Here is a 23,723-nt window from a genome sequence, read left to right as displayed (position 1 = left end):
ACACTTTCTCCTAATAGTACCAACCCGTCTAGACACAGACACAGGACAAAGACACACCTTCTCCCTCCCACCAACAGAGGCAAACACTGACACCTCTATTACCACTGCACTGCCTGTCAAAGCCGACGTGATAACTCAATCAGCCCTGCAGCCAGGATAAAGGATCTTGCTGCACAGATTGAGTTACATGCAAAACACAGTTCAACAACTTTGTCAAAAAACACCTAAAACACTGTCAAAATGAGCAGCTAATGACCCTGAAATGTGTGTGTGAGTGTGTGTGTGTGTGTGTGTGTGTGTGTGAGTCTGAGTGTGTGGAGGGTGGGATGGAGGGAATGCCTGCTGGTGATTATGTGTTTGTGCATGTGTTTGGGGAGTATGGGAAGGATGTCTGCAGAATGTGTTTAAGCACATGTGTTGAGTGAGTAAGCAGCATGTTTGTGTCTGTGTGTGTGTGTGTGTGTGTAAAGCAGGAAGCAGTGAGCGGAGCTGCAGACAGCCACGCAGTTCATTTTGATAATAGAGGAAAAGGGGGCGCACAGCCTTTTATTTTATTTGGGCTCGCCTGAGGAAATGCCATTGTTTCTCTCTCTGACTCTTGGATGAAAATGAAACTTGATGGATATTTGAAAATGTGATATCTCCTGATGCTTTGAGGTGTGTGCGTGTACTCTGTGTGTGTGTACTCTGTGTGTGTGTGTGTGTGTGTGTGTGTGTCTGTATCCCAGAGTTAAACTGAGGTAATATGACCTGGAGAAAAACTGGAGCCAAAATAAAAGGGCATTGAACCAACAACAATAGATCAATATCTCTCTCACAAGTGTGTATGTGTGTGTGTGTGTGTGTGTGTGTGTGTTGATTTTTTTTTGGCTCTGTCATGCACAGGCTAGTGTTCCCCACCTTCCCTCTGGCAGCAACAGACTCTGTCATGTCCACATTACCTCACCTGCCCTCTGGCTATGTAAACCTAGAAGTGTGAATTATTCAAACACACACACACACACACACAGTTCCAAGAGGCTTTACACAGGGCTACGATGTCCAATGCTCAGGCCGTCATGTTTTTGCTGTCTTTGTCGCGTCATCACACTTCTATCAGTGACAGATGGACAGCGGCCATTGTTTCCTTGTAGCTTTCAAGCAGCAAAACAAATGTGCAGACGACACAAAAACTGAGGTAGGGGTAACTGTATCCTATTGGAAACTCCATTTGCAACTCCATTAACACGGCCACCTGTATATATACACTGACATCAACGGTATTACCTTCTGATTGATGTTTTTCACCCATTTGTTAAAGCATATTTCACAGGCAGGTTTTGTCTCTTTGACGTATTTGGCTTGATTAACGGTCAGCTCTTTTTTCTCCCTTGTTGTGGAGTCAGTGGCTTACACAAGTTTAGCTTTGATGATTTAAGAACATCAGTTTGCTTTGCACATCTGCATCTTAAACCCTAATTTTTGATGAGCTCGATAATTTTACTACCACTTTTAGCTTGCTAACATAGTTTGCAACCACGGTTGAATTGGGCCATTTAATACCCGAAGAGTAAAAACGGCCAGCTGTGGTTTTACTTCCACTGTTGATGCTAAGCTAAGCTAACTGTCTCCTGGCTCTAGCTTCATATTTAGCATGCAGATAAGACTGTGGTATCAATTTTCTCATCTAACTCTTGGCAGAAGTGCCTCTGCAGTGACCATCCAACCATTATCTAAACAGGCTTAAAGATCACCAGGATTGATGCTAATGTTTGGCAGTAAAAGCAGGAGCAGACAGGGATCCATAGAAGAGATAAGAGATATATATATGGTGGAATAAGATAAGCGAGAAGGATGAGGAGACAGAGAGGCGAAAGAGAAGGGGGAGGAAAGATACATCGGTGCCAGGAGTTTAGAGTGCGTATAAACTATATGTGCTACATTTCTCTATCACAACTTCCTACACAGCAGTTTATCTCCTCTTTCCTCTTCTCCCCAAAATTCCACTGCCTGTCTCTCTCAACGTTAACAGGAGATTTAGGTCATGCTAGGTGAGGTGTGTGAAATTTCCTCCCCGCAGTGACACACACACACACACACACACACACACACACACACACTCCCTCCCATCACAGAAGAGCGGGTAAGGAATGTAAAACCGGGAGAGGGTGAAGAGAAATAGACAGACATGAGACGGAGATAGGGATGTAGTGAGTCGGTGGGTCGTGTATGAGGGCGGTCTGTAGTGACAGATTTATCAGACTCATCTTCATTCCTCAATGACACAGCGCTGCACACAGCTGCACACCGCTGCTCATGCCGACTGGCTGCTCACTCATCTTGACATGTTGGCATATAAAGGTTCAACCAATGTGGGTGTTTTGAGACTGAAAACTTTGATTTCTTTGATAGCACCTTATTTTGAGAACTTATTCCTTTACACCAAACAGGGTGACTAGTCAAAATGTCTGCGTTGGGAGTTATGACATCACATCTCATTAAATAAGACTTTTTCTTGCTTGGGGAGCTATGTTCTACCTGTATCCGAAGGCTAACTAGCTACTGTAAAGTGTCCTCAGACTGAAACAAACGCCTCCACAGGTGTTGTTAGCTTGCCATGTAGCTAAACCAATGTATGCTAGCAAGTGAAGAAACCGACGACAGTTTAGCTTGTTAGCCTTGAGATATATAGAATAGCTTAGCTTCTGAAGTGAGAAGATATTACTGAAGCGACGCTGGGAACACATATAAAAACATATAAAGGCAGAGTCCAGGTCAACCAGTTGTCCAACGTAAACAACCATTTAAGTTTCTCGTCCCAACCCTTGGATACGATAGCAGGTGTACCGGACTTTCATCGTCATGGTAACACAAATAAACAAATTGGTTAGGTTTAGTCACAAAAACTACTTGGTTAGGTTTAGGAAAAGATCATGGTTTGTATTAAAATAAGGACTTCCTTAAGGTTGGAGGACCTTCCTTGTCATTCTTATCTTCTACTTTGATTATTAGGCCTCCAAATATTCCATTTTGTTGCCTTTTTCGTATCATAGATCAAATTATTGTTACAAGAAACATGATTTTTTTCTCCTCTGAAACAAATTATCATTTATGAAATAGCATATTACGCAATATACACATATATTATATACATAGTTTGTGGATCAGGCACATAATTAATTATATTTTGCAGAATGGCTTCACTGCTTATGGTAAACAATATTGTTAATGACAATATCGTCATTTTTTATTATTTTCATTGTTTACAATATATTTATTATATTAGTCTAAACTGTTTTAAATATAATTCGAATCCTGCCTCATGTTCCATCACACACGCATCCCAATAAATCAAAAATACACTTGTAGAAAAGAGTGACTGGAACAACTAATAGGGCAGGAGCCTAAAACTGGGTATAGCAGTTTGCTTTATATGATACTATCTCACTATCATTCTTGTTAATGCTTCAATTACTACCAACCAATAACAACCTATTAAGATCCATCTTAGTGTAACAAAAGGCAAGATTAAGCATACAATCTAAAAGTAAATCCTTCAAACAAAATCACAGTCTAAACAGAAGCATGTCAGCCATCATACATTTGCTGTCCATGCCCATTACAAGACGTTTTCTGAGCGTCGTTAATCCTCTCTGACAGAATCGGTGCTACGGCCCACCACTCTGCTGCCAAGGAAAACACAATTGCCGCTCCCTGGGTGTCTACGTACCTGTCTGTTTCTCTGCCTGGGTTTATTTCACCTGAACAAACCTCAATGGAGGAAGTCAATGAGAGCTGACAGATGAGCAAGGAGATTGTTACTGTGTCATTTTTAGAAATGAGTAGCTTCTCCAGCCAGACGAAGAAACGGAGCGAAGCAGACAAGGATGCAGAGGAGGACAGTGATATAGTTACATAGGAAGATAACAAGAATATCTGTGTAACTTTCAAATAAAAGTGAGAAAGGTGCAAAAGTAAAGCAATGACGCAATTGCAACGGAGACCAAAAGCCTGGTCCATATAAGACTCATCCCTGTCTCAAAACTGTCCTCCCTACTTCACCAGCACGGACCCTCTCCTCTGACTTCTCTGGATGAACATAACACATTAGCACAGCCAACAACAGTATGTGCTGAGTTAAGTAAGTAAAGTAAGGTCAGTATCATCCAAAGCTACAAAGCTACTTAATCCACACACCCCAGGAACAGGTCTGCACGTTCAGCTCCTAATCCAGCTCTGCAAATTTAAAATGACCTTTTCTGTTCATTTTGTGAAACCAAATGTGGTAAATGCTGTTTTAGAAAAAGAACGCAAGACTACCTGAACATGCAAAACCAGGCTGATGCAGGAAAAGATAGTGAAGTCAGAGTTTTGCACATTTATTAAAGGGCACCATGTGGAGATTTTTGAACAGTCATAAGCGCTAAATGTAGTAGTTTTGCCGAGTGGGTCCCAGTTTTGCTGTGGGCACACATTCATTACGTTGTAAAGTCCTCCACTGACCGACAGTTGGTGGCAGTAACAACCAACAATACAACTTAACTATTTTATTTGTTCACAAAAAAAACTCCACAGGGCACCTTTAAGTCATGAAACAGTCAAAAGCAGCACATCATATCTTGACCTCAGCCAGACGTCAAAGACAAGGCAGACTAGGTCCACGACTCTTCAACAGCCAAAACCAGAAAAGCACCAAAGCCCCTGTTTGTGGTCCAGATCCGACAGAGCCAGACTAAACCAGCACTAACACCCTACTGTTAGAGGCCATGTACATGTACTGTACTAGAAGCAGAGCAGGGACTAAATGAGACCCCGGGGGGGAAAAAAGCACCAGTGGGGACTAGGCTAGAGGTCAGAGGTTACCTCCTTCTGATCGAGCTCCAGCCAGGCAGTATAGAGCGGGAGCCGCAGAGCCCCACTGGAGTCCACCAGACTCCCCCCGTCCTGGGAGAGAGACACCGTGAGAGAGAGACACACCGCATTAGACCTGCAGCCCACAACCAAGCCACGTCACTTGTATCCACATGTGCACTGAAGTGTGTCCCCCCAGTGTTTGCACCCATCAATGCACAGCATGACAGCAGAAATAATAAGACAAATATTATTGTGTGCGTGCACCCGATGTGTGTGTACAAAGGCGTGCATGCTGAAGCGTCTGTGTCTGCTAGCAGCCAGTTTGCCAACAATAACGACATCCATAACAAAACATAATTCCTCTGTGCCCACTTCAAAAACACCCCCACCGACTGCCTCACACAATAGGCCGCAACTCATGTGCTGCTGCCTTTGGACAAGGGTGTCTCTGGCAGATTTACCACACTGTGAAATACCACAGCTACGTGAGGAGCAGGTGAAATTTACAACACCCAAAACCAGCTTCCACGTGTCAACAAACGCCACAAAGACACAAAACATGGATTTGGAGCATGTCTGTGTTAAAATTACAATGAGTTACAATTATGTCTGTGCGATTTAAAGTACTGAAAAGCATATACACTATATATGAATTTTGTTTAAAAAGCCACAAGTATAAAGCTTTATAATAAGTAAAAGAGTAGTTCCTGGTATTTAATGCAGCGTGTGTGTTTATCTGTGATGATAACCATAACTATTTGAGGTCTGTGGAAACATACGTCAAGAAGAACAAAGAAAAGCATGGCCTCTTCCTCCAGAAACACACCCTGCTGAGTCCTGGGCTTCGCCTCAAAAAACAACTACTTAAAAAGCACTTTGCAGAGAAAATACCGTGTCTGGGCAGAAACATGACGTGGCAGTGCCTAATCATAACACACACATACACATGGTCTTCATCCCTGTGCACAGCTGATGAGTTGTCTGTGTGTTGATGTGTGTTGCCATGACACAGTCAAACACCTAATAAGGCATGTCTCTGTCCCTCTAAGTCATTACGGCCACCCAGGAAAGCTACATGTGGCTTCAGCTACTAGCAGTAAAACTACAACACAAGGAGACAGAGGACAACTCCAAAACCACTTACAGGCTCTCTGCAGAGTATTTTAAGAGCTATTATCCACTGTGGAAACATGTGTAGAGGACTCTGCGTGTGTATATGTGTGTCTGACTGCATATCAGCTCATCCTGGAAACACAATAAACCCTGAAACATTAACAAAGAGACAAGTGAGAACATGAGCCAGAAACACATGGGCGAGGGTAGTAGCTGTTTATTTTACAGCACAGACTGAGGTCAGCTTTCCTCTGATCCAGACCACTGAGATAAAACTAAATTAGTAATATATTTATATTCATGTGATATAAACTGGATTTTACTGTATATATAGAAGGATGTTGCTCTACTCTGATTCAGCTCTTACTTGGCACCTGTGGCTCATTCAACAATTAATTCCAGTTTAAAACTGTATTATGAGCACAAGCTAACTGCTACCTTTGTCTGTCAGCTGTTAGGTATTGAGTGACAGCTGCCTGCATCTGTTCAGAGCAAATCAAAATGTTAAAGTTGTAAAATCAAAACAATGAACTGAAAGATGCTGAGATGCTAAATGTGTAGAACTGACCACAGGGTACAGTGATAATTATCAGTGGGTTTGTTGCTACAAGCGGCACTTTTTGCATCACAAGTTATAATTTAGTCTGTCGTTAATAAAAAACATTGATTATAGCAACATCAAAATCATGACAACCCCCTATACCTTCAAATCACTCACTATAAGGAAATCTTTTGTCAATATTAATATTATTGATTATATTATTAATAATTGATTTGTTCAGAGACAGAAAACTCCAAAATCAATGGGTGGGTGTTTAAATGGTTAAGTTGGACTCAACGCGTCTCACAAACAAAAGGGATATTTAAAGCAGCGGCACCCTAGTGGCATCTTGGTGTCAAAGTCAGGTTTTTCCTATAAACTTTTATAGCAAGACCTGTCCTCATTTGAGTGAACCCAACAGATTTCTAAATACAGCTGAGTGGTGGAGTTACATTAAGAGTTTCAGCCCAGCAGAGTTGGAATGCAAAAATATACACACAGCATATTAAAAAAGCACCTCAAGCTACGGTGTGAAGTAATTTGCACCTATGCTCTGATGATTAAAGCCGTGCCATGTAAACAGCACCAGAGTGAGAGCGACGGAGGAACAGCAGAAGCAGGGAGAATGAACTTTTGATACTCGCTGGTGATAAGAGCCAACTAAGCCTGTCTGGGAATGCTGTCTACACGCACCTAGCTGTAAATATCACAGTCCATATTAGCCAGTGTAACTCTATTAAAATATCTACCATCAAACCGGTGTGCAGCAGAAAGCAGCATTATAAACATACTGCAAACACACAGGATTGTCACGTCTGCAGTCATGCACTGAATCTGAAAGCCAGATGGATGGATCACATGGAAGTTAATTATAGTTTATTTATACCTGTGGTTTACAGTTAAATGGTGATGCATCCATGAGGTATTCTGTGATACTTAATTTTCTTTAATGATATCTGGTTAAATTTATTTACTGTGATCATCAAATCAGCACAAATTAAAAGAGTGTGATGTGCAACAGCCACTATACGATCCCTGTGTGTAAATCTGGATTACTGCGTATGCTAACTGAAAACAAAGTACTTGATGTGATTGAAAGTTTCATACAAAAAACTCAAGGTCCATTTAGTAGCTTTTTCCTGTGGTTTTAGCCACATTGCCTGGTCTTCATCATTGGACAGGGTTTGTTGTTTATTTGAAGATCAGGAACTACTGATTCCAGGTTGAAGAATGAGTTTAATTGTTAATTTAGAGAGCTTCTTTCTTTGTTAAAAAATATAGATTTTTTGCAATGGGATAGTTATGGTGAGACAATGATTGTGGTTCTGACAAAATTCAACGGAAACAAGATGAATCAAGCATTTCTTGCCTGTTTTAACCTGATGTAATCCTTGCAGGTGGCCTGGCAAATGCAGTCATGATACAACTGACATCCTGCCCAGTGTCCAGCTAAATAACATCATTTCCTGCAACAAGGGACATCATTTCCTGTAGTTAACAAACATCAAAACCAAAGACAAAAGCTCCTGCTGCTGCATGAATACCCATCTCAGCACTGTGTGTGTGTGCTTGTGTTTCCTGTTTAGATCTGCCTTGCTGACATAGTTAACTGTCCTTGAGACGTTGCACCATGGAATTTCAAAAATGTCTTTCTCCTTCCACTTCTATTGTGCAACATCTCTATTAGTGGTATGGACACATGCACATATTCAAACACACACACACACACACTCAGAGCAGGTCTTTATTTGTCTGCCCCCCACAGATGCAAACACACGCACCCACAGCTTTCCAACCGACCCAGATCATTGCAACAATGGCAAGTCCATGTCTGTTGTCATGCCAACCCTCCCTCGACCCTTGACCTCTGTTTTTTAGCAGAGGCACCCTGGTTCTTCTGAAGAGAGAGAAGCAGCAGATTTAAAAGGGGGCACCCGTGCAACCCTGCACAACTTCAACCGCCTCATCATCTGACCCAATAAATCACCATCTGTGCATGCGTGTGTGTAAGTGAGTGCTTTGTCCGGACAGTTGAAAAACAACTGGGGTTCATGTGGGAAGAACAACAATGGATTAGGTTGCACCAGTAAATCAATTACTTATTTACCCTTTTCATTTGTAGTTAGCACTTTGTATAGTATTAGGCTAAATTCTATAGGTTTTCATCATGAGCTTAATGTTTGGTATAGTTGGGTTTAATTGCATTATTTGGAAAGTGCAATTTCAAATCTTCCTAGTTTATATCATTATCATTTTGACCTTACTTAATTTAGACATGAATAACTCTTAAACACTTAATATATTAAGCATATATAATATATCATATATACATACAGTATATTTTAACTACAGTATACTATGTGCAACAGGCAACTGATTATAATAGTTAAGCTCCCAGTAGATAACATTAGGACAGAGAGGGGACATTATTTATGTGTGTGTTTGCTTGACATGAGTCTGGATTACATCACAGTTTAAGAATTGGGCTCGGATCTCCCCTCCAGCGTCTTTATGCTATGTGAGCAATGCTAACTACAGACAAATGTGTGTGCGTGAATCTAGGTGCTCTTTCATGTACGGCACACATATGGTTCATTCACATCCATACATTCATATGTCAACATGTCTAATCTATTGTGAGAACATTGCTGCTTTCTGCCATATACATTTCCACTAATCCCTCCAGCAACTGATGTAGGATTAAATTACCATCAGTCAATCCGACTTCTGACCATTGAACACATGACGAAAAGCTGACCCTGCGTCAGCGCTACAGTCGGCCTTGGGCTAATTTAATGGAATGTGTCACCAGCTTTGCAAATCACAGGTCTGCATTAAGACTGACATTCACAAACCCTGTTTTACAATAATAGCACAACAATACCTTCATACTCTGGTGTAATTCATGTGTTTCTTTGTGCAAGTACTACTTGTATTTGCATGTCACAGCAGCAAAATGGAAGCCTATAGGATCAGCAAAGTTAAATAAATAAGAAAAGCAAACGGCAAAGAAGAGGAACGAAGCAGGAAATCTGTTAGATCGTGGAAATTAAGCTCTTGTTTCAATGGAGCTATTCTTACCAACGTAAGACAACCAAAGAGACAAACAAAACAAAGAGGTCTGAAGTGCCAACAGACTGTATCCTGCAAATAATACCTGCGGTAGTGAGGAGCCTGGCAGCAACGTTAACAAAGCTCTACAAGGTTTAAGCCATTGTCTCTAGTATCATAAAGGCAGCACTGTTGAAAAGAGGGGCATACAGCCTAAATACACCTCAAACAATAGATACAGATGTGACCCTGCAGCTAACACGGTACAGTGTGGTAGCCTGATTCATCACCTTTGATGAATACTTCCCTGTCAAGGCTCCCAAGTATGCTATGGGCTCTATAGCTGGTACAGAACAGAGTGTGAAATGTGAGATGGTGTGCATTGCGGGCTAGTGTTAGGCCAAGAAGCGGGGTACTCTTTTTAACAAGGTGCAAAACACAGGCGCCGGTGCTGCTGAAATGCGATGCTGGATGTCTTGGGTCAAGCCAGTGATGCTATAGTCTTCAGTGTCAGATACATGAAGGAAGAGGCAGAAAGAGAAGAAAGGAGATGGAGAAAAGGTAAAAAAAAAAAAAGAAAAAAAAGAAAAAAGGGGATTGATGTCTTTTGTAACAGTATAGCACAGCACATGCATTCCAGCTAGCATATTAGCTTTGAACGGCTAAGGCTAGCACATGCTCATGAGGCTGGACTCCATTGGCTTCATTTAGGGTAGATGGCAAATTAACTTCTCATTCAGCTTTCAGCAAAAATACTGAAATCATGCACAAGATGATTATTGTTTGTCTTTGTTAGCAATGCTACACTAAAACTCACAGCTCCGTACATAATATTGCTATTTATAGTGAGAATCATGAGACAGTAAATTCCAAAACTTATAGAATTAACAACCACACACAAAACTATAGGATGTAAATGTTCAGAAAGCCACTGTTACCTTATTTCCTGTCTGGTTTAATGCTATAAGAGCAATGCCTGCAGGCTCTGGAAGTTTGTTGGAAGATAATACAAGCAATTGACTGCAGTGTAAGCCCTTCTAATATGATATTACAACTGAAGTGGTTACATGAGCTAGGTTGTGAAATAATCGCTGCCTCTTTTCTGAGATTGGACCCAGTAAAGAGGAAAGAGGACCATCGTGGGAACGTCTTGAAAAACAACTTTAGACACTGTGAATGTAACAAACTAAAATGTCTGGCGGTAAAAGAGAAATCCTTTTGTCAGTGATTGAGATTGAACTGAGATTGTACCATTACTGAGGTATGCATAGGCTGCATGTGAAGACAATCTACCTTTGACTTTAAGACATGTACAGTATGTACTAAAGCTGTCTAGTTAGAAAATACTCTTGATGAACTTTTGACCCTGGAAGCTGCAGCCAGGCCTCAGCGCTTCTTTCAGAAGTTTCAGAGTTAGCGTCACTAGTCAAACCTGCACAGTTAAGATAACCAGTAGTCAAGGTCAACCGCCACGGTAGCCTCAAAGAAAGCCACATATCATACGCTTCACTCCTGCATTATCACTGCTGAGTTTGCTCACCCTTAACACTGGCCAGTTATGATCTTGACCTTCATTATTTGCAGCAGCAAACTAATTTTACCCCCCATCTAATTTTTTCATTTAAAACTTCTGCTCAAGCAGGAGCAGCTGCACTCGGTTGGATGATTAAGTTCCTTACCTTGTTGTAGTAATGGAGCTGGACAGAGTGCCACTGGCCGTCACTGACCCCGCCTGCGACGTAGGGAGACACGGTGGTCTTTGTCTCACCTGAGTGAGGTTGGACAGAGGTTGGACAGAGAGAGAAAAAATTAAAAGTTTATTATGGTGAATGGGGAGTGAGAGGAAAGAAAGGAACAGCAACAGTGAATAGTGAGTATAATGTCAGTTACTGTACACACGCCCGATGATTACATCTGCTGCACAGTTTAACATCTTCACATTATAAATTTCAAACAACAGTGTGTCACTTTTTCTGTGAGTATGGTGGGGCCACAATAAACATGTCTCCTGATGATTTACAATTCATACTATCCATAAGAGGATGACTGTGTTTTATTGTCTTTCAAAAGTGAATTGATCTTGCTTTAATGGATTTCTACTTCCCTCAACATATTCCACAGGTTATTGATAAATTACCATTAAACTCTGTGTCCTAACTTGACAAACATATACTGATATACGCACACACACAAACACACCATAGTCATCAATCAACACAGTTGGGATAGCCAGTATACGTCTTCGGTATCAATGGCTCTCAGTGAGAAGATTGTAGAGCACAAAGGCAGCAGATTTACTGGGGGTTTACACTGTTTGTCAAAGGCAGGAACTTGCTGCTCTGGAAATCAGTAAGCCGTGCAGCAGCTCTCAGGAGAAATGTGTGTGAGTCTTTGTATGTGAGTGTATGAGATAGAGAGTTAATAAATGATGGCTGTTTTCTGGCTGTGCACGTGAGAAACCAAACAGAAAGAGGGCGCTGTTTGTGTTAGTAAATGGTGACCTACTTCGCTCATTCTCAAGTATTTAATTAGATGATTCATTCATTCAGTATTTAGTCATATTTCAGATCTGAAGCAGGGCACATGGACTTGGCTTGGTTCCCAAACAGGCTTCACCCAACATAATCATATTGAACTGGATTCCTCCCTGTTTGGTACCATGGGAAAGTAGCCCGGCTCTGAAAACAACAGTCACCAGTCAAAGGAATATGTGTTTGATCTGCAGTCCAACAGTTAGCAGTTTTAACAGTGATTGTGGGTGTGTGTTTGATTGCGCTTCAGCTGTTTGTGTGTGAGTATGCGTGTGTATGTGCATAGTTGTGTGTGTGTATGTACATGCTTTAAAAACTTTTCCTGAAAAAGCCAAGTTTTTTTCTGCTGATTGTGGGCTTTAGCGTGTGCATGTGTGTGTGTGTGTGTGTATGTGTGTGTGTGTGTGTGTGTGTGTGTGTGTGTGTGTGTGTGTGTGTGTGTGTGTGTGTATTATGTGGGTGTTTTTTGGCCAGTTAAGTGTCTGAGCCATCATTAATCAGTCTGGCAGCTCCCACTTTGAGGAAGCAGCTGCTTTCAAAATAGTAACACACACCCATCCCTCTTACCTAAACGTACAGAGATACACTTTCCGTACACACACGCATACACACACACACACACAAATGAACATGTTCAAACTGTACATTTGGATACATGCACGCACTAGCTCACACATACACAAAAACACACACCCTTGTCAAAAGAGAGCTTGTGCTGATACGAGCTATTTAGCCAGCTCTTTGTGAAAGTCCCTTTAGATAAAGTGACTTAATCTACTTACAGTGTAGCTGATATTAACAGCAATTACTCTAAGTGGTCACCACACATACAACACACATGATGAGGCTGCAGCCTAACCTCCTGAGAAGGTGAGCTGAATCTGTTCGTTGATGATCTCCAGGGCGATGAAATCATGTTTCTCATTAAATCTGCCATTGTAGAGAAGCAGAGCATTTCTTTCTCTGGTGGCAAACCTGTAGAGACAGATGGGATTTTTTTAGGCTTTTTTTAGGTTCTTCATTATGAAAGTTGAAACCCAACAATCAACCCGAAAATGAAGACACTGAATGCGGTATCTTCTTAACCTAAAAAAAACTGCAAAACTAGCTTGGTTATTAGTTGTATAAAAGATGTAAGTCAGACTTAAAATAAAACAATGAACATTCAGATTTGTGATACAGAAAAGGCTGAGTGAATTCCAGCTGGTTTTTTTTCTCTGCTCTGACTCATGTTTCCTGTCACATTTCTAAGCACCTATCCAACCCAAACAGACTGAATGGTTGAAGGCCTTGCAGATAGCTTTACGATGAAAGGACCAAGGAGCTCTTCAGGAAAAGTCACTTGGAAAGGAAAGGCAGGATGTGTAAAGCCGGTGGGCTGCAGAGAGGAAACCGTTCCCCTGCCTTAGATGATGCACCAGCGTATCCCACATGTCAGAGCGGGAGAGGGACCCGGTCTCTGAGCCAGTACCTTCACATGTGTTTGTTCTATGAGGGTACAAAGTTCACATGTGTAGCTGTTTGTGTGTAAGGAGTGTAAGGTGAGGGCAGAGGAGTCAGCCGGCAGATGCCAGTGAGGCCAGGAGGGCAGGAAGTCAGGATGGCTGTAGCCAAACACCGATAAGGGAAACTCATCACACAGCCTTTCCTGTTTTCACCTCACTGCAATCCTTTCTCACCGTCACGCTGTCGGTGAGCTCGCGCTATCAAATTTATCTTACCTATGACTGGTAACGAAACAAGTGATAAGAGTTTTTCTCTGCATAATATTGACTGTATGACTATCAAAAACTTGCAGAACCAGGGTTATTTTCCTCCAGCGGTTTCAGTTTGTTTGAAAAGGTGAGAACACAAGCACACCTCATAAAGTTGCACATGTAGGCAGAGTGAGCGTCTTCTTTGCTCTTATATGTGTATATGCATGCTCCTATTGAAAGAAGGGAACTGAGACACAATGGAAAAGTGTGTACATGTCTCGGCACGCCCCGGTTGACACACTTTAGCTCGCTGAACTGTTTATTTGTGCAGCTCCTGACACTCCCTAAATTACCATTATCACAGACTTACTGCTGTTAAATATTATCCACACAGTTTAACAGCAAAGATTTTGTAAATCCAAAATTTCATGCATCTTTAATTACTTGAATTTGGTGGCAGACACCGTATAGTTGGCATAAGTAAAACATTCTCACAAGCTACTCCAAATTTTTAAAGTTAATTTCAGCATTTCAAAAGTTTTGGAGAGTGATGTAAAACACAACTATACAAATATAAACAATGGATGAAACAGTGTGTTTATCTGCCCTAACATAAGGTGCAATTATTAGTGCATTAAATGAACAAAATGCCCCATTCTAAACTCATTCTAACACACAACGTGAAAGCTACTAAGCTAAGCAGCTACATAGGGTTATGTTAACAAATCAATAGTCTGATGTTATATTTTTCCTTATCATTGTTACCTAAGACACGGACTAACTAGTCCTACAATGCTATACAAAATAAATTACTTTTTATTATCTTCACATTTCTACACAAACAATTATTTGGTGCGGAGGTTGACTTTTTGTCTGTGACCAGTTAGCTTTAGCTACAGGCTTTGAGCACAACATTATATATGTGTAGCTTTAAAGTGCATATTCTTTCAAAACAAGTCAGCTGACAATGTTAAAAAGTCAGTTGGAGACAGCATATTCAACCATGGAGTTAAATTGGCTTATTATTAGCTTAGTTTTAGCAAACTACATCTGATGAGATCTGCTCGTGGCAGTTTTCATTTCAGCCTGAAAAATCAAGTCGCTGGCTAAAGATCAGAAGCTGCCTCTGTTTAAAATCAATGATCCATTGTTTCAAAAATGACAAACATTTTTTATGGATAAATCTGCCTCTTTTATCATTGTAAGCTGGGTATGTGCTGCCTGAGAGTGGAAAGCTCGAGGCGTCTTACGTTGCCTTTATATTCAATTGAATTTCATCCAAACAGTTATTTCAAAGGGAGTGTTTGGCAGTTGGTGGTAATTAATAAGGTAGGGAGCTAGGAGTAGAGGTGGGGAAGAAAGGAACAGAAGAAGAAAGGAAGGTTAGAAAGTACTTACATGAAGGAGACGGTGAAGTGGAACCTTTGCCGGAGGCCTCTGAAGGTGATGAAGGACTGTCCGGGGAAGCTGCGGGTGGTCATCTCACAGTAGGGCTTCTCGTACTCCCCTTGTGGACACTGGCACATGAAACCACCTGCCAGACGGTTGACACACTTGCCACCGTTCTTGCACACACCGGGCACACAACGGCCTGATGAGGCATTCAGCTCGCAGTGTTCACCTGTGAGAAAATAAAGGAGAGGTCACTGAGTTGTGTTGCAACTGTAGTACCATCCCAAACTAGTTTTTTACTAGTGTTGGTACTTGCCTTAGTTTGAACTGGTACCAACTTCAAACCTTGTCTCTATACCTATACCTTGATACCTACTTGTCTCTATAGTATGTATAAGCTGTGTGTTGCAACTTCAGTGGCATGTGAATGATAAATTACCTGTCACATCCTTTCATCAATTTATTATCATTTCATCATTTCTGTGAAGCATGTTGTCCACCGTTGACTGAAATACAGACTTAATATCAGCTGATTGGAATCCAGTTGTTTTAACAGGATGCCTTTGATTATCAATCAAGCACACTAACACTATTAACTTGTACCTTATGCTGTTGAGTCTGCAGTGTGTGTGTTATGTTGTTAAGGCCCTTTTTTAAAACATCAGTTCAAGAGAAACTCTATCTAAACATTATAAGCAACTACAAAGCCCTGTTTATAGGCCCTTTCTGGGAAGCACAGGTCTTAGCCACAAAGTGATTTGGCCATATTTGGAGAGAGGAGAGAGGATGGGAGATAAAACAGAAGCAAGGAGAGTGGAAAGGGAGTGATAAAGGAGTGATAAGGGCAGAAACATAATGAAGAAAGAGAGAAGGAAAGAAAGAAGCTGATGACATTCCTCCATTTAGTCCAACCCATGGCTGAACTCATGGTGATACTTTTAAACCATGTAAAAATCAGATAAAAGCTGACCAGCTAAGTGCTTGTTAGCGTCACTCCAGCTTGAGTTTTATGAAGTTAAGGAAAACACTCACTCTTGAATTAATACACTGCATTCCTACATTTGTTTCAGATTTTGTGTGTATTAAATTTTCTAATCTGTACCCACTTTTCCTGAACCCCTTCTACGTCTACTTTACCTAGCGATGTCCAGTGTTGCCCAGAATTACATTTTAAATGAACTTTAAGTTTTCAAAACTGGATAAAGGCGTCTGTGCGATTCATTGGTGTTTCAATATGCAGGTATGGACTGCTGTGAAAACACTGCATTCTCTTTCAGTGGAGAAATGTTATCTCTGCTCTTAGAGGGAATTTGTTGTTGACTGGTGATAAAATGGACCCAATATGTGGGATAGTCCTTTATTCTATGAAACTGATCACATGGCACTTACTCAAGCTAAAAGCATGTTTCCCATTCATGATCAAAGGAAAAGGAGCAGCTATAAAACGGTCATTACATTTCTGAGCATCATGAACCCAACAAAATGACTCTATTATGAAAATCTGATCCACCAAGTGAGCAAATTTCACAGGAATGAATGGGGCGCCATCTTTGAACACGGTATTCAGTTTTCACAATACATCCATGACTGGGACACACAGACACACGGGTGGTTCAATTCATATCAGTGTTTTCTGGGGAAGGAATGCATTGTTGTATCTTCAGGGATAAACACAGTGTGTTTTTTTTGGTAGGTAACACTGAATGTAAACAGAACAGGTTTTTTGCTTACCAGAAAAATGCAGAGAGCACCTTTAACTGTTGCTTCCAAGACCTTTAAACCCAATGGAATAAAATACTATGTTTGTTTTTGCATTTCCACCTCTTCTCAGGAACCTTTTTTTTTTTTTTTTAGACAATTGGACAGAGGGATTGCGATATTTACTTTTTAATCAACAGTTGCATTTGTACTGATAATGGAATAGAGATGTGTGCAGAAGATGGAAGTAAACATCACATCAACTGACGGTAATATAAAATATATACCAGATGGAACCATCAAATGACTGACCAGCAGCCTCAGTTGTCTCTACTGAGGTGAGTAATATCTGCAGCTATAATGCATGCTGATATCAAATTTATTATATTGCATTATCTAATTCAGCAGCTTACTGCAGTTGGTCTCTCCAAGGGAAATTCCTCCTAAATGACCATGTGGATCTAGCTTTGTCCAAAATCAGTGAGTTGGGCCCATTTCCCCAGCTCTGCTCATTTAAATTCCTGAACGAATGCACCAAGAGACCTCTTCCTGACTGTAATATTATTTGTAATAGGTGCCTCTATGTCCCATGCAGCATTATGTGTCAACCTGCTGTCCAGACAAGAGCACTCCACCCAGGACACACACAGACCCCCCAACACCACCGCCTGGAACCAGCTAATGGCCCTTCTCTCCTCAGCATAATCCTTTTTTCCGAGGGAGAATTATAAGGATCTGTTTCCCTGTAATGCAGGAAACCCAAGGAGGACAGAGCGGGCCCCTGCTGTCATCAGTTCCATAATGGCCCCTGATGGGCCCTGTCTATCTGGAGTTGAACTGTGACCTTCAAAGCGGGGACACCGAGATGTAGGTAAGGGAAATATGATGGGTGAGTGGAGAAGATGGACATGGGAAGGGGGAGAGGAAGGTGAGGGAGGGCAGCTATAATCAGGTAATTACATCAGATAAGATGGAGGAAGAGAAGGAGAGGAGAGGTAGAGTGTTGGGAGAGACAGAGGGAGAGGAGGGATGAAGGCTGTCGGGCCCTCTAGGCTCTATTAGGGGGAGACAGAGGAGCGGGGACAGTCGGTCAGGTATCAGATTAACAAGGGGGAAATCATGGGAGGAAGATCACTGACATCGGGAAATATTTCAGAAAGTGATTTCAATGGGAATGATGAAAGCTTCCCATAGCTCATCAACCACGTGAATGCTGAGCAGGGCCACTTTAACTCACAGCTTCCAGCAAGAGAGAGACTATCTGTCTTTTTTATAAGAGCTGCTTTAAGTGTTATAGTTACTGTATTATGATTATTCTGAGTTTCAAGGCAAAAATGTTATTAAAGCTAATGTGGTTTTGGGTAATGGGTTGAGTGATATTTGAGACGGCTCCGGTTGGACCAGTATAGTCAGCATTCCTTACACCTCTATACAGCAATAAATCTACTGTCATGAATGTGTGTACGTGTGTGTGTGTGCGCAGGTGACTATACCAATAGTATTACAAAGCATGTTTTCTCTCCCTGCACTGGGGTCGACCTCAAGCTACAACAATAGGCGGTGAGAGCTTTTACAACCTGTCAGTGTGGTTTGGCAGTTTTGTACAAGTCATTAAAGCCATTGTCAGACACAATAGGAAACTCTGCACATACTTATAATAGACTTTTGTAGCTTGTCTTTGGAGGAAAATACCTTTATCTTTATGTTTTAACACAACACATAACACATAAAATAGTAATTATATCGTAATTTGCATTAAGCACACTACACTATAGTGTCATTTAGACAAAAAAAAGAAAAGACATAGTATCTTTAGTATTTTTCTAATAATCAAAATAGTCCAGAAAATACATGTAAATAAAGAGTTATCAATGGTTCTCTCTCTCCAATCAGATGCAAACACCAAAAACAATCAATAGAAGATCAATAGATTAATTACGTCAAAAAGCTGTGAAAGCTGTCACCACTATCATATGTAGGATGAAGAGGGGCTACAACCAGAAACTGCAAAACCTGCCCATCATAACAAGTCAGGTAGTTTTTAATTGGATCTGACCAGAAAAATTCAAGATCATTTATTTTGACTTCTTTTAAAAATAAAATAAATTGAAATATCTGTATTATTGAATTTTTTTATATAAAAAAAAAATTCCAACTCACCTGTGAAGTCTTCCAGGCACTCGCAGGTGTATCCTCCCTCTCGGCTGCGGCACCTGCCGTTGTTCTTGCACGGCCCTGAGTAGCACAGGTCGATCTCGGTCTCGCAGTAGTCCCCGGTGAAACCGAGCGGACAGCGGCAGCGCAGCCCGTTGATGGGGTGGATGGGCCGAAACAGGACCGTGTCAGAGGCGATGAATGGAGGGGAGCTGTCGAACTTCAGCACCGATACACACTTCATGTAGTTCTCACAGGGCTCCCGTAGGCAGATGTTGTCATCAAACGGCAACACCTGGGGAGAAGAAGACATTTCAGTCACATTAGTAGATCTGTTTTTGGATTTCTTCCACTAACCTCTGTTGTTTTGGTTTCAGAGCCTTGAAATGATGATATGCTCAGTTTTTGGAGAATTTTATCATTTTGTGCTCATGTGAATGTGCATATGTGCACTTGTGTGTCCGTACCTCCTGAGAGGATATCAGCCTGAGCAGAGTCCTGTTGAGGTAGATCTGCTCCTGCAGCTCCTCAGAGGGGAAGAACGTCCCTTTACCCGGGGCGCTTCCAGGCTGCATTGCAGAGAAGGTTACGTTGAGGATGGAGCCTTGCACATCGGTGTCATTTTGGATGTTGAACACAAACACTGCTTCCCGTTTGGTGGAGAGCACAGCCGCTACGCCCTCAAGGAAGAGGGTGAGCAAGGGAGAGAGGAAGCGCTCCTGGGACATGTTCTCCAGCCGCACTGTGATGCTGTTGGTCAGCATGTCATCAGTGATGATGGTGACACGCAGCGTGCACAGGGCAACAACACGATGGATACCATCTAGAAGAAAGAGAGAGTAGATATTTGACCGTTAACAAGAGTAAAGTAAACAATGTGGACTGATTCAAAAGTACAAAGACAGGCAAACAGTGATCAAAGGACTCAAATCAGGCCCTGTGTTGGCCAGGGCCAGGTTTTCAGTGAGGTAAGTGCATATCAGCCGAGCAGAAGGTCATATTTAGCAAACCACAACCCACACTTGTGAGCCAAAAGGGTGTTTCTAAGGTTTCCAAGGAGTAATAAAAGTTAGAAAGCTGAGAAAAATCTATCCGTCTTTTGTCATTTCAAAATAAAAGACACTTCCTCCTGTAAAAACAGCCAATAGTAATAGTTATACTATACAGTGGTAATGATTTACTCCCTGCCAAGGTGTGTATATACAACATTTCTTTTCTTCACTTCTTTCCTGACTACTATCATGGCACACTGATGTGAAGGCATGTGACCGTCATATTACCTGGATTTACTGCTGTCTTTCTTCTCTGCCATTCTCTTACTCTATGTATTAAATGTAGATAAACATTTAATGAAATGTTTGTCTACATTTAATACTGAAATAACTGATGCTGGCAGATGTTATTAGTTGCAGCTAGCTAGCTAGTTAGCATTAGCTCCATGAGTTGGTTGGAAATTGGATCTTTTTGACCTTGTAATGTTTCCGGCTGAGCAGTATGAAAATGAGGAACTTCCAAAAGGGTGTTAAATATTAACTAGATGGTTAGCAAGATATCGTGCTTATTCAGTGCTGTGCAATGATACAAAAAAGTGTTGAGGCTGAAGCTGCATGTCCCAAGCAAAACGTTCGCATCATCACCAGCTGATAATATTTTTAAAAGAAAAGGAAATAAAGGAGCAGCATTGTTCTCGTATCACGAGAAAATGTAAAAGACCTTTTCTTCTTGCTAACATAACATGGCAAAGTCATCTCAAGAAAACTTCCCAAAATCCAACAGAGCAGAAAAAAGATGCTAACCTTAGCCTAAATTGTAATATAACTAGCAGTCAGGTTTGCCTGGACAGAGCTTAATATTGCTAATGTATGCTAAATATTTGTTATGCACAGCCTTAACTCATAGTGGTTAGACCCAGTCATATGTCGGCCCTTTCTGTGATCTCTTCTCTCCATCTTGACAGCTTGACTTGTTTACTGTGTAACGCTTCTGCCAGTAGATTGAATTAAGTAGTTGCCATTCGGTGCAGATTGGTCTGATTCAAGCCTTGGCTGGGAGTAATTGGATCAGTCTAGGGTTTCTGTCCCCGGGGAGGGCTGGGTCTGGTCTCAGACCTACTTCAGGCACAACTGTAAGCTCTAGTGCATATGGAGGGAAACAGAAGGCTGAAGGCTGCAGCGTGCACGGGCTGGGTGAAATACAGCTGACAACAGGTGGTGAGGCCAGATGAAATTGGCAGGGGGCATAATACTGTTGAAGCGGGACAGGGAGATGGGTCCGATTGCACAGCTTTGCCGCATCAAACCGAGCGCTTGAGTGTGAGGTATATCTGTGTGTGTAGGTTTAGGGGTGAAAGAGTCAGGGTGAGGTGCGGGCACAGGTGCCCTGTCACTCTCAGACATACATGAGGTCATTTCTCAGGACCTTAAACTCTCCTCGCACAAACACAGATGCACTGTCAATCAGGGCAGGGTGTGGACAGGCCAGCTCGTCGGGCTAGCCTCATGCTAACTGCTAACCAGACTGGAGGTCAACTCCAACTGCATCAGGGTGAATAACTCACAAAGGGAAGCAACTTGCGGGGTCAGTTCGTTCAGTGAAGCCAAGCTACTGCTGCAACCGTGGCTGCAGTGACATAAATCAAGGTGGGTGGTAACAAGAGTAACAAAAAGCACACACACAAATTCAGACACGCATTAACCAGTCACTCTGCAGGGCAGTGACATTAAGCAACAGCTGTGGTGTAATGTGCTGGAATGGAGGTGCTCATTCAACACACTGCTAGCGGACAGAGTATCTGCTGGCTACTGTGTCTACTCCTCTGCAGCGCTCCACACCTGTCTCTCCCTCTGTGTCTGGGAATACAGTGGTAGGCTGTCCCACTTGCCGCCAGAGATTCATCAGCTCATAGTTTACACACATACAAATACACTGAGGCTGCATGGACTCACAGTGTGGCAGAGAAGTTACCGTGCATGCTATTGTGATTTAGGAAATAAAAGTCCACTTTGATGACTAATGCTTGTTCTCTTTTCTCTCTACATTTAACTATGTACACACACAAACTACATGCTAAAAGCTGTGCTCAGTGGCTCTTACACACTGACTGACACAGGACTTCATCACCTATTCTACACACAAGCCAAGCTATTTCTTGACTAAGTAAACTACACTCTGATGCAGTCAGGGCTCTAAGAATTATTAGCCTCCCAAAGTGGGTGGGGCAGTCTGACTGGCACGGGATGGTGGAGGGGGGAGCGGGGGACATTAGTGTGAAAGATCAAGACGAGCAGTGACACCACAGAGCGCTACAGGAGACCAGTGCTGGATCCAAAAATGTCGGAGCATGACGGAAAAGATCACACGGTCAGGGAAAGATGTGAAACAGAATTTATGAGGCAGAAGAAGACAAGGCCAGTGCTGAGTAAACCCAATTGAGATCGCATTAGCTATGCAATCATGCGGCGCCAATTATAACCTAAGTAGTGTGACATGTTGCCTTTTACATACTGCAAGAAGAGCAAAGTATCTGTTACTTTTCTTACTCAAAAATGACCACCGCGAAGAATTCATAGAATAATTTATATTTTACTTCTACAAGATAGTTGTTTGTTTCCTTTCTCTTTCCAGGGACACCCCTGCCAGGGCTATTTATAGAGGCCACCAGCTGCTATCATGGGATCACACAGACATGCAGAGGATGGGCTGAACCATGGAAAGGGTGTGTCACGGGGAGATGCCATGGAAAAAAGAATTCTATGTGTGTAAGCGTGCCGTCACACACAAAAGCAGATGAGCACAAACAGACACATACAGGTTTAAAGGGGCTTAATAATACTGAGAGGGATTTAATAGATGACAAGAGGTGCGTGCATCAAAGTTTGGAACACTTTTGAAGTATCATGGGTAAATCATTAATTAACTACACACATCTCCTTATCTCTATTAGCTGCCATACATCTACACTGTTGGTTTAACACATTACAGCGCATTATGATTCAGTTATTGCTCTTTTACAGCCTGACAGCACTGATAAATGTTTATCAAAAATAAATGAGTTATGATTAACACTTTAATTGGAACCTGTTAGATTAGTCGTTATTGTGACTTGTCTTTATGACATTGTAGGTGGATTAATTAAATACTGGCAAACAACAGAAGATATTATCAGTGGGCCACACAGTTAGAGGCCTGCAGTGTAGGTGCTGAGGGCTGCAGAGGTGATAAGGGCTGTTAATGAGCTGTGAAGCAAGCCGCCCAAATGACACACGTGTTTGTGTTTGTGTGTGAGGACAAATGACACACACTTGTGCACACATACAGACACACAAAAAAAGTTAATGCATTTGTCTGTCAGCTGTTTGTGTGCTTGTCTGACTATATAGTTCTCGCTCTTGCACACACACACACACACACACACACACACACACACACACACACACACACAGGTGTCTGTCTGTCAGTTTGTGCTTGTTGTAACCAACATAAATCGTACACACACACACACTCCAGCCAGCTGTCACTGTGAGCGACAAGCACACACAGCACATGAACACACACACACACACACTTGCCCACTAAAATCTATGAGGTTTTGTATTCATTAACTTGTTTGTTACGAAAAATATACAAGAAGTTTTAATGACATCCAGAGTTGAATGTAGTTAAATAATCAGTGGTAATAACACTGTCACCATATTATTATCAAATGTATTAAAT

The 23,723-nt window shown here is 41.7% G+C and overlaps 1 protein-coding gene across 2 annotated transcripts in view; it reads right to left on the bottom strand.

Annotated features, from left to right (window-relative positions):
- celsr1a (cadherin EGF LAG seven-pass G-type receptor 1a) overlaps positions 1-23,723 on the bottom strand; it is a 91,428-nt gene that overhangs the window by 32,950 nt on the left and 34,755 nt on the right. For both annotated transcript variants that reach the window (XM_071501592.1, XM_071501593.1), the window contains exons 2-6: positions 19,478-19,833; positions 19,017-19,305; positions 15,165-15,387; positions 12,929-13,044; positions 11,218-11,306 (exon numbers count right to left, since the gene is read on the bottom strand). In XM_071501592.1, the coding sequence (XP_071357693.1) occupies positions 11,218-11,306; positions 12,929-13,044; positions 15,165-15,387; positions 19,017-19,305; positions 19,478-19,833 (1,073 nt within the window). The remainder of the gene's footprint in view (positions 1-11,217; positions 11,307-12,928; positions 13,045-15,164; positions 15,388-19,016; positions 19,306-19,477; positions 19,834-23,723) is intronic.

Source organism: Trachinotus anak, unplaced genomic scaffold (genome assembly GCF_046630095.1).
Source record: "Trachinotus anak isolate AG129_WGS33_773 ecotype Australia unplaced genomic scaffold, CSIRO_AGI_Tana_v1 ptg000018l, whole genome shotgun sequence".
NCBI lineage: Eukaryota > Metazoa > Chordata > Actinopteri > Carangiformes > Carangidae > Trachinotus > Trachinotus anak.
This window is presented reverse-complemented; position numbering and strand designations above follow the sequence as displayed.